This window comes from Enhydra lutris, unplaced genomic scaffold (assembly GCF_002288905.1).
Source record: "Enhydra lutris kenyoni isolate GAN:26980312 unplaced genomic scaffold, ASM228890v2 scaffoldscaffold49, whole genome shotgun sequence".
NCBI classification, from domain to species: Eukaryota; Metazoa; Chordata; class Mammalia; order Carnivora; family Mustelidae; genus Enhydra; species Enhydra lutris.
The window spans coordinates 4496168-4506962 of NW_019154133.1; the positions used below are offsets into that span (position 1 = coordinate 4496168).

The 10795-nt window shown below is 49.3% G+C and overlaps 1 protein-coding gene across 3 annotated transcripts; it reads left to right on the top strand.

Moving 5' to 3' along the window:
- The first annotated feature begins 6435 nt into the window (after positions 1 to 6435).
- LOC111156810 (hes related family bHLH transcription factor with YRPW motif 1) lies at positions 6436 to 10305 on the top strand. Of its 3 annotated transcripts, none has more exons than XM_022517887.1 (5): positions 6436 to 6703; positions 6981 to 7056; positions 7178 to 7261; positions 7553 to 7634; positions 8545 to 10305. In XM_022517887.1, the coding sequence occupies exons 1-5, from the start codon at positions 6615 to 6617 to the stop codon at positions 9126 to 9128; spliced, it is 915 nt and encodes a 304-aa protein (XP_022373595.1). In that variant the 5' UTR covers positions 6436 to 6614; the 3' UTR covers positions 9129 to 10305. The 3 variants fall into 3 exon arrangements, with proteins under 3 accessions (XP_022373595.1, XP_022373596.1, XP_022373598.1); XM_022517888.1 differs by having other exon boundaries at positions 6511 to 6703; positions 7178 to 7276; positions 8545 to 9277; XM_022517890.1 differs by lacking the exons at positions 6436 to 6703; positions 6981 to 7056; positions 7178 to 7261; positions 7553 to 7634 and adding an exon at positions 8038 to 8095 and having other exon boundaries at positions 8545 to 9277.
- The last annotated feature ends 490 nt before the right edge of the window (positions 10306 to 10795 follow it).

Below are 10795 nucleotides of genomic sequence, written 5' to 3' on the forward strand. Positions count from 1 at the left end.
CATTTAAAACCAAAGCTCCAGTGTATATCAGTTCAGGAACACAGACAAGCTAGGAGGTTAGCAACCTGCTATTTTCTTTTTTCTTTTCTTTTCTTTTTTTTTTTAGCCTGCTATCTTCAAAGACAGAGTCTATGAGTTCTGATTGGGGGCTCACCTGGTACCTCCTGCCACACTTTGCATTTTGATAATTTAAAATCATTAAAGACTTATTTGTAATAAGCATCTATGAATGCAGAAATGCCAAATTATGGAATACTTGGGGGTCCAGTGAAGTTGCAGACCTCACTGTGGCCTCCCTGTGAGCCTTTCGGCGTCTAGGATCACAAGCCTTCCCTTCCACTGAAGGTAACTGGGTGCAGGTTCAGAGGTGTCCACAAACACAAGTTTGAGAGACCGCAAACTTGCTTTTGTGACACCTTAAGATTGATCTCAGTTATATCCAGAGCTGTCTTGAAAGTCTGGAAATAAAAAGTAGTTAAATTCTTTAAATAATGAAAAGAATATATTACAGGTTAGTACTTGAATTACTTTGCAAAAACTGTGTTGTAAATTACTATTTGCGTCATTTTAATGGAAAGAATACTCTGGAAATTACTCTTTGAGGCAAAGAGGGCGTCATGGAATCAAACCCCTAATGGAGTCAGATACGATTTTGGGCAAATTTCCTATCTTCTTCCGTGAAAACCAAGAAAAATAATAATTCCTCCTTCCTGGTTTAGTGTGAGGATTCACTTCATTATAGAAAAGGTTTTTAAAACTGTGCCTGGCATATGGTAAGTGCCATCAAAATGTCTGCTATTACAAAGAATTTATGTAGAAAGATTAGGATGGCCCCAGCACAAGAATAACACACAAATGCGTGTTCCCGATTGGAAAAAAAAGTTTTTATAAATTTCTAGAAGGAATTGGTCTCACAGAGTAGTTAGCAAAGAACTTTCAAAGCAGAAGTTATATAACCAGAACTCAACAATACTTTTTATTAAGTTGCTTTTCACTTATGTTTAATTTTCTTACGGGTCCAAAGTTGGGGAAGTGCTGAGTTAGACACATGTCCATGAGAGTCCCTTACTAAGGACTTCTCAGAGCCATTCTCTCTCCCGTGCCCTGAGATCTCCAAGAATTTCCCCAATGTATTTGAAAACAGATTCTTTTATTTACAGAGTCTTGAGAGATTAATGGTCTGTGAAACGCACTTTAGCATTTTAAATACCCCTCCCCCACCCCACCTTTGAAAGACAGAGTGGCTCCTCCTGGAGGAATTCTCTGGCGGGAGCTAGGAGAGTTTACAGAAGCGTTCTCCTAGGTAGCCAGGCAGAGCTCGGGAGGAGCAGCCCGTGTTACAACCACCACCACCATCAACATCATAACTCACAAGCATGAGACATAACACGTGTGCAGCATTTTACAAAATGCTTTGTCTCATTTTCCCTTTCAAAAAAACCAAAACGAAACAGAACCAAAGTGGAGGGATTATTCTTATTTATCGATGAGGAAACAGGTTGGGAGGAAAGAGGTGGGCTCAAGGGCGCAGAGCTAGGAAAGGGTCCCTTAACCCCAGCAGGCAGCTTGGAAGCCTCTTCTCCCCATGGACCCATGGCTGCCTGCTGGGTTTCCAATTAAGCAATTCCCCCGGGGCGAACACCAAGGCGTCTTACATCTGACTTCAATTAGGGGAGTTGATAGTGGAAATGCACTTTTGCGTGGCATGACAGGCCACAAGGCAATCTGGCGTTTGAGGCAGCAGCCACAGAAAGCAGCGAGAGTGAGGCACAGAGGGAAACTGGCGTTCGGTCAAAATTTCGGTATGACAGTTTTGGGCGACTCTTGTCTTGCAGTTTCTGATTTGGGGTGTTCTCCTAAAGGAGCCATCTCTGAACTCCCTAAGTATGCAACTTATTTATGCACACATTTATAGCACCGCGGGCTTGGGGATGTTCCTTAACAAGAAACTCAAAAAACACAACTTTCACTAATAATGAATAGCAGATGCTTATTTTAAGTTCTACTCAAAATAGTCTAGTGCTCTTAGCAAAATGCACAGGTTCTTTCTCGTCATCTTTAAAGGATATTACTTTCCAGAGACTGTTTTTTTTTTGTTTTGTTTTTTGTTTGTTTTGTTTTGTTTTGTTTGTTTGTTTGACAGAGAGAGAAATCACAAGTAGGCAGAGCGGCAGGCAGAGAGAGGGGGAAGCAGGCTCTCCGCCGAGCAGAGAATCTGATGCGGGCTCCATCCCAGGACCCTGAGATCATGACCTGAGCTGAAGGAAGAGGCTTAACCCACTGAGCCACCCAGGTGCCCTTCCAGAGACTGTTTTTAATATATCCAATTACTAGATAATAATTCTTTCCTCCTTTCAGCCTCATTAGATGTGTAACAGAGCATCAGAAGAAAACCGAGGGGTAACCCGGTGCTCAGTTTTACTCATCGGTGAATCAGGCATATTATTAGCTCATTAAGACAGCAGCTGTTTATTAAGTGCTTGCTTCCTCTTGGCCAAGCACCATTAAAATGCTTGATAGACCTGATCTTATATAAAATGACACTGGAAAACCACGATTATGAATATCCCCATTTTACAGATACGAGAATTGGGGTTTAAAGAGGTTGAGTAACTTGCCCAATGTTGTGCGGCTAAGGCTAGTCTGACGGAATCTTTACCACACCCTCGTGTGAGCAGCTCGATGAAGACTGTGGGCTTTTCTCCTCATTGCTCCAGGCCTGGCTCAGTGCCCAGCACACAGTAGGGGCTTTATACAAGTGTGGCAAGTGACTACATCAACAAGCAAGACTCAGATGTCTCCAACACTGGCTGACTTCACCTGAAAGTGGTTTTAACAAAGGTGTTTTGCTTCAGCCTGGATAAAGAAGCAACTTGACTAAAAGACTAGAGTGAGGCAGCCCCTCTCTTTGTGAGGCAGCTCCTCTCTTTTTTGGGGGGTGCTGGTATAGTCTCTTGCCTTCCTGCATACCATTTCTAGCACTTACAGTCAAGATCGCCTGTGCTCCCTAGCAAACTGAGAGAAAGGGCCTTATCTAGGACACTCAGATAGGGACCTTGACAGTGGCCAAACCTCTGATGAGTGGACAACTGAAGATTCAGGGCTTTTTCCTGGGCAGTCCCCTACCCAGCCACTGTTTGTGTAGCTTCCAGCCAGTTGGCCACCCTTAATACTCTTTCATCCAGAAATGCTGGAACTTGGAGTTTGAGGATGGGCTCTTTCCCTCTGGAGGTCTCACTGGTTCAACTGTGGGAAGGCCCTACCTGGGCCTGGCCCTGTGAGTGAATTCCAAAATACGGAGCACCTATACCTTCCAAGGTGTCTGGAGCATCATCCCTTCTGCAAGAGAACACAGAAAAAGGCAATACGCTGGATATAAGTGAGTCAATAAACCCAGATTCCACAGACAGACCAGGAGATGGGCTCATGTGCAAACGTGGAGAGGCTGCTACCACAGGACAGGTAGACTATGAAAAACACTCCCTCTTTGGAAAAAGGCCCTTTCCTGAGGGGCCAGGTCTAGGCAGCCCCCCTTGGGTTGGAGAGCAGGTCACTTTTGCAGGTTGTGTCTTGCTCAGGGGACTGCTAAGAAGTTTACAGCCGTGCTTTACTCAAGGCCTCCGGGGATGAATCCTCTCCAGTCGGCAGGTGGCAGAAAACTTGGCCTCATACTCTCAGTCCAACTCTCTCCTGTGATTCTGCTACCCATGGCAGGACCTCAGCCCTTTCTTTGGTGGCTCTAACTGAACCGCCTAGTTCTTAAGTGCCTTCCCAAGCTCAGAAAAGTCCTTTCCAGACCTCATGGCGTATCTTCACCCCCTTGTTTTTCTTTAGCAAAAGGTGCTTTCAAGCATTAGCATACCTACAGCGATTTCACCTGTTCATTGTCTAGCTCCCCCCACCCCGCCCTCCCCTTTCCCCAGAGGAGGATGTGAGTTCTAGAAAGGCAGGGGCCATGCCACTCTTGGGTCACCATTGCATTCTCAAGCCCTAGCACAGGGCCCAGCACACAGAAGACCTCAGTATTAGTTGGATGGATGAGTAAATGAGAGTCAAGATTGAGAAGCAGGAGAAAGGTAATATTTTAATGTAAACCTCATTTTTGACAGAAAGTAATAGTGAATGTGAGAGAAATAATTTGCTTAGGTACTCGTGTGGAATCAGGAATCCTCAGCCCCAACGTTGTCCCTTCCTCTTGCCCACCTATCTGCAGCCTGCCCATGCCCCTGCAAGGCAGCAAGAATGGGCCAAAGCAGGAAAGGCTCAATTTCTGTAGACTCCACAGGCTGGGAACCACGGAATCACAGAGAGGGAGGAGACACTCTAATTTCTGGGGTAGGGGGAAGAAAATGAACGTCAGAGGGACTTCTGGACGGCAGAGGGGAGTGGTGGAGGGTTTCCTATGCCTGGACCATCAGGTTCTGGTGGTGAGGGAAGAGGCAGGTGGCAGTGAACGATAGGACTGACTGAAGACTGTGGAGGTTGGAAAGGAGTTTGGGAGGCTGAACCTCTGTCCACCCCCAAAGAGCTGTTACCTGTGCGTATGGGCAGAGTAAGCAGAAAATGGGGTTGATCTTGAGTGGACAACTGACAGATGGCATGTGGGGGGGATATCAGGCCACAAGGGCAAGAAAAAAAAATCCAACATGGCTTGAGGGAGGGACCCAGCCTAGAGAGGGAAGCAGAGGAGACCAGGAAAAGGAGTGAGGCCTGGAGGTGAAGGTGAAGTGAAACAAGAGTTCAGTGGGAGCCTGGAGGCGGAATAATATGTGTGTGGAGGTGAGGGGTTAAAATCCAACACACCTATTAGGCTCAGGCCATTCAGAGGATGTGGCGCCTCAAATGTGTTAAGATGGCACTGGGCTCACGACTCGCTAATTAAGCAGGGATAGAAACGGTGAAGATATTTGCAAAAGTGAGAAAACGTTTCTTATCCTCAGTATCTATCAAGTGCTCCCTCACTGACAGGACTGCAAGGTCAGCAGCCAAAGAACGGACCTGAGAGGAATACCAATTGCTCTGCTCCTTTGTAAGGGATAGAGAACCCTGGATTTCCAAATTCAAAACACCCATCCGGCTGCTTCCACAAATCCTCAAATAGGGCATCAGGCCAGAGATACACAATTTTCTCCCCCAGTATCTTCTGGAGGACTTGGGTAGCTTCACAGAGCTCCCAGTACACGCCAAGAATCCAAGCCGGAGATGTGGTGTGTGTGTGTGTGTGTGTGTGTGTGTACACGCGCGCGCGTGTGTGTAAGGGTCAGAGACGTGCATTCCCGCAGAGAGGGCGGCCTCAGACGCAAATGCCCAGCCCCGCCACCCTGTCGCCCGCTGAGAGATCTGGCCGCCAAAGCCTGGAAACAAAAAACAACAACAGAAAAAAACCCATAATGGATATCCCCAGGGGTCTTTTTTTTTTTTTCCCACCTAGTCAGCGGAGAAAACAAGCATTCCACTTGCCCGGAAATTAGATGCACAGGGTACTCATTCCACTCTGGAGGATGGGAAGCCCTGCAGAAGCGAGACTGGCTGCATGTGGGGACACGGTCCACCCCCAAAACGAAAAACGACATTCCCCAGAAACCACGTCTTGCTGGTGGCCACTGCGGCGGTGCATGGGCTGTGCTTCCCGCCGGCGCCCTGCAGCCCCCACGGAGCGGCCGGCGCGCCACCCGGCCAGGTGCATTGGGCCCGGCTCCGCCAGCGGCGCGCGCCTCCCGCCGCCGGGCACGAGTGGCCCCGCAGCCGAGATTTACCGCGGCGCAGGGCGGCGGTTTCCGGGGCTGCCCGGCGCCCGGGCTCCGATTACAGGTTCACACGGGGGGCCCGGCCCGCGGCCGCCCAGCCTCCGCCGGCGCGCCCTCGCGCGGCCCCGCTCCCCCGCCTGCCCATTCTTCTCCATTCATGCGGACGCCCAGCGCCGCCGCCGCCGCCGCCAGCGCGGCCGCCGTCGCCGCCGCCGGCCGCCCGGATTGGCTGGCGGCCGTGGCGCCGGCACTTTCCCACGGCCCGCGGCGCGTGCGGCTCACCGGCGGGCGCTGCAGGCGCGGCCCTGGCGTGCGTCCAGGCCAATCGGGGCGCGCGGGGCGGGGCGGGGCCGCGGCCGCCGGCGGGCTTGTGTCCCAACCCGGCCTCCGCCGCCTGCCCGCCGCCGGCCCACAGCCGCCCGCGCCTCCTCTGCGCCCCCCCTCCCTCCCTCGCAGCGGAGACCCAGCGGAGCCCCCGCGGAGCCGACGCACCGCCGCCGGGCAGGGGCCGGCGTGGAGGGCGGGGGCGGGGTTCGCCCTCGCCCTGAGCCTCGTTCTGGTCCCTCCCCGGAGCGGCTGCCAATCAACGGAGCGAGAAGCCGGTTGGCGGAGGGGAGGCTGTTGCCCTGGAGCCGCCGCCCCGCCCCTCCGCCCCCTCGCCCGCCTCCTCCACCCCTCCTGCCCTCCCCCGGGACCTGAGTAGGGGCGCAGCGTGGGAAAGGGATGGTTGAATTTTAACGGGAGGCTGAGCGTGAGTGGGATCAGTGTGTGCGGAACGCGAGCCTCCGAGCGCGGAGAGGCGCCGCTGCTGTTAACTCCTCCCTGCCCGCCGCGCCAACCCTCCCCTGGAGCCCCCACGCAGCCAGCATGAAGCGAGCCCACCCCGAGTACAGCTCCTCGGATAGCGAGCTGGACGAGACCATCGAAGTGGAAAAGGAGAGTGCGGATGAGAATGGGTGAGTTGGCCGCGGCCGCGCGGAACCTGGGCAGGAGGCGAGCCGCGGTGACAGCGGGCGAGGGCCCGGGGCACGTCGGTGCCGTCCGCTGACCTCTGCGCATCTCGGTCCGGCCGCCGTCCGGGGTGAAGGACCCCCGAGGCGCTTCCAAACCCAAGTTGCCAAAACAGTCTTGAGTGCGGGGAGGGCGTGGGGGAGACCCCTCATATCACCTCCCCTCGCTTAACAGCGATTCTTGTTTTTTTTTTTTTTTTTTTTTTTTTCTCCCTTCATTCAGAAACTTGAGTTCGGCTCTAGGTTCCATGTCCCCAACTACATCTTCACAGATCTTGGCCAGGAAACGACGAAGAGGCGTGAGTCTCTTTACAGTGCTTCTTGTCTTGTTATTAATTAATGGAAAGAGCTACCTTGCTTCATTTTGAAATTTACAGTCTTGATGGAAATATCCCCCTTTGTTTTGCCTGCTTTCTACAGATCATCGAGAAGCGCCGACGGGACCGGATTAATAACAGTTTGTCTGAGCTGAGGCGGCTGGTACCCAGTGCCTTTGAGAAGCAGGTAATGGAGAAAAGTGCGTAGAGCTCTCACCGTAGCTGTCCACACCTTTGGAATCCTTACCCTCATTAATCTGAAACCTCATCTGTGTCTTGAAAAATAACCATATTGCTTGTGCTAGAGATGAATCACATACAGATTCCAACGTATTTTGCGAAGACAACCCATTTTGCTTTAGTTTGTACTTTTATGATTTAGAGAGCATATACATGCGTGCCTATTTTAATTTTTTCCCCCAAAGGCACTTGGTGCCAAATAATTTTTTTTTTCTTTTTTGGCCATATTCTTCTTTAGGGATCTGCTAAGCTAGAAAAAGCCGAAATCCTCCAGATGACCGTGGATCACCTGAAAATGCTGCACACTGCAGGAGGGAAAGGTACATGTCACTATAGTGGCAAGTCTAGTGGCGGCCCTGAGTGTTCTGGGTAGAATGAGCAGCCGCTGCAGGCCAGCTTTGGTGCAGTCGCTGCCTTATTTTTTTAATGCGAGCTTTGGGGGTGGGGAGAGAATGGTGTGGCATGTACAGTCGCCGATCAAGGCATTTGCAAATGCACATATTCTCCAGTGAATTCCTCACTCTAGTCCTCTTCGGAGTGAGCTAATGCGCCTTCTTTTGGAGAATACCTTTTATGTGAGAGGTGCCCTAAAGTTGTAACAGTCCTGATTAAGATCAATTAGATTTCACCACATTTGTTTATTGACATTTTGAGAAAAAGACTTTTTTTTTTTTAAGTATATGGTCTTTATTTTATCGACAGCATTAAAAAGTAAGCTCCTACATGACTCTTGAGGAAAGAAACCTGTTGTGGTTAATTAGAGAAAACCTAACAGAAGATAGTAGACCAGGGTCTGTGTGTCTGTCTCCAGCCGGAAAATGCTTTACTCAGGACCAAGTGCCTAAAAGCTCCGTGATGATAACTTACATCTGTGTGTCTAATGAATTTCACTGTTCTGTGGTTTCTCTGTCCTTGATGTATTTTTTGTTGTTGTTGGGGGGAAACATTAAAGGAATGAACATAGTTTCATCTGCTGGTAGGGTATAATTCCACTTTCTGCTCAGCAGCTTCTAATTGGGCTTTGAACTTGCATTAGCAAAGACATACTTCTCCTGTTGATTAATGCAAAGACTTTGGTCGACTCCCGAATATTTGGACCTTCATAAAAACCCGTGCATGCCGTTTTCAAGGCTGTATGTATTTATTTGTTAGGAAGGGCTGCCTTTGGTACTGAAGGCATGCGGGGAAAGGAGCAAAGCCTTAAGGTTTTTCTTTTGTTCTTTCCCTCAGGCTATTTTGACGCACACGCCCTTGCAATGGACTATCGGAGTTTGGGGTTTCGGGAGTGTCTGGCAGAAGTTGCCCGTTATCTGAGCATCATTGAAGGACTAGATGCCTCTGACCCGCTTCGAGTTCGACTGGTCTCACATCTTAACAACTACGCCTCCCAGCGGGAAGCGGCCAGCGGCGCCCACGCAGGCCTTGGACACATTCCCTGGGGGAGCGCCTTCGGACATCACCCGCACGTCGCGCACCCCCTGCTGCTGCCCCAGAACGGCCACGGGAACACTGGCACCACGGCCTCGCCCACGGAACCACACCACCAGGGCAGGTTGGCTTCGGCACATCCGGAGGCGCCCGCTTTGCGGGCGCCCCCTAGCGGCGGCCTCGGACCGGTGCTCCCTGTGGTCACCACCGCCTCCAAACTCTCGCCGCCCCTGCTCTCCTCGGTGGCTTCCCTGTCGGCCTTCCCCTTCTCCTTTGGTTCCTTTCACTTACTGTCTCCCAATGCACTGAGCCCTTCGGCACCCACGCAGGCAGCAAACCTTGGCAAACCCTATAGACCTTGGGGAACGGAGATTGGAGCTTTTTAAAGAACTGATGCTGTAGAATGAGGGAGGGGAACACTTAAAATCCCAGCTGAGCTGGGCTTTTGCCAACATCACCTTAAAGTCGTCAGTAACAGTAAAAAGGAAAAGGTACACTTTCAGATAAATTTTGTTGAAAGACTAAAGGTTTGTTGGTTTACTTTTTCTTTTTAAGATTTTTTTATCATGTCATGTATTAGCAGTTTTTAAAAAACTAGTTGTTAAATTTTGTTCCAAACAGTAAATTGAAATAGTGAGTATAAACCAACACTTGGTAATAGGTTTGTTCTATGCCTCATTATTTTGTAAACCTGTCTCAGAATGATCCCGTTTTTGCCTCAAAGTTTGGGGAATTTTAACATTTAGTATTAAGGTCTGTTTTTCTTCTTGTATAGTTGAAGTATGTTTTTAGAATTAATTTTCCAAACCACTAAGTTCAATGTTAACATGATGCTATTTGTTAATATTCTGACAATTAAGGTGTTGTATGAATATTATTCCTTTGCGGGGCGGGGGGAAGGATCTATGTTGAATTTTATATTTCTGAACAAAGCGTTGACAAATCAGATGATCAGCTTTATCCAAGAAAGAAGATGAGTTCATTCTCTGCCTCCTGCGGCAGTCAGGTGAGTGTATACACCATCAGGGGCCCTGAGTCCATATGACCAACTGGTGTCATCTGCCAGGGTTTGGCTTTTCTGGCTTAGGGAGGAGAGAGCCACTTGTAGGCCAGATCCTCATTTGGAGTTGGTGGGGAGGAGACGGAAGGTAATTGCATAGAATATGCCTGCATTCACCAGCCCCAAGCAATGCAATGAAGTTCCAGTCTCACGGATCTCAAATTCACAGGTGTTAACATGGATAAGTGATCTCGGGGTGCAAGCGGTCAATGGAATAGTCCAGTGGTGGAACCTGTTAAATGCATAACGTACTTCTTCCCAGAACTGCTAGGTTTTCTTTTAACTGGAAATGTTAGTGTTGTGTTTTCCTTTTCGGTGCATGGACATGTGGTTGTTGAGATATTCAAAGGGCTTTCCAGCCTTCTTTTGATTTAATTTGGTTCAGGCTAGAAAAGCATCATTTTACAGCTTTATTCTTTTAGCAGGTATAATGTAAACGACCTCCACTGAACTGGGTTTGGCCTCTGTTGTACTGATGTGTTGTGACTAAATAAAAAAGGAAGAACAAAGTGTTCGCTGCATATGTCTTACATACCTTGGCCTTTCCCTTTCTTGGCTCAGAAAAGAAATTTTCTCTCCTTTTCATTTTGCCTGGCCGCCAGTTTTCTTATGTCGCTTGACTTCATTAGTTTTGGAATCCTGAACTCTGTGAATTTGTGCTGAATAAGGTGACTCCATTATGGTGCCGAGCTTTGGCCTGACTCCCACCAGGAGACACAGCCCTTTGACTGTTGCATTGGCCCATCTGCCCTGAGCCTGCCCTGTGGGGGCTAGGAAGCCTCAAGTCACGCTGGGAGTTGCAGGGTGGGAGAAAGCCCTGATGAAATCTTCCAACACCATGTTGACCACTCAACAAATTTTTTTTTTTTTTTTTTTGGGAGAGCATCTACTGTGTGCATTGTTCTGTGCTGAGAGAACAGAAAATTTGTTTCATTTTCTTTTTTCTTTCTTTCTTTCTTTCTTTCTTTCTTTCTTTCTTTCTTTCTTTCTTTC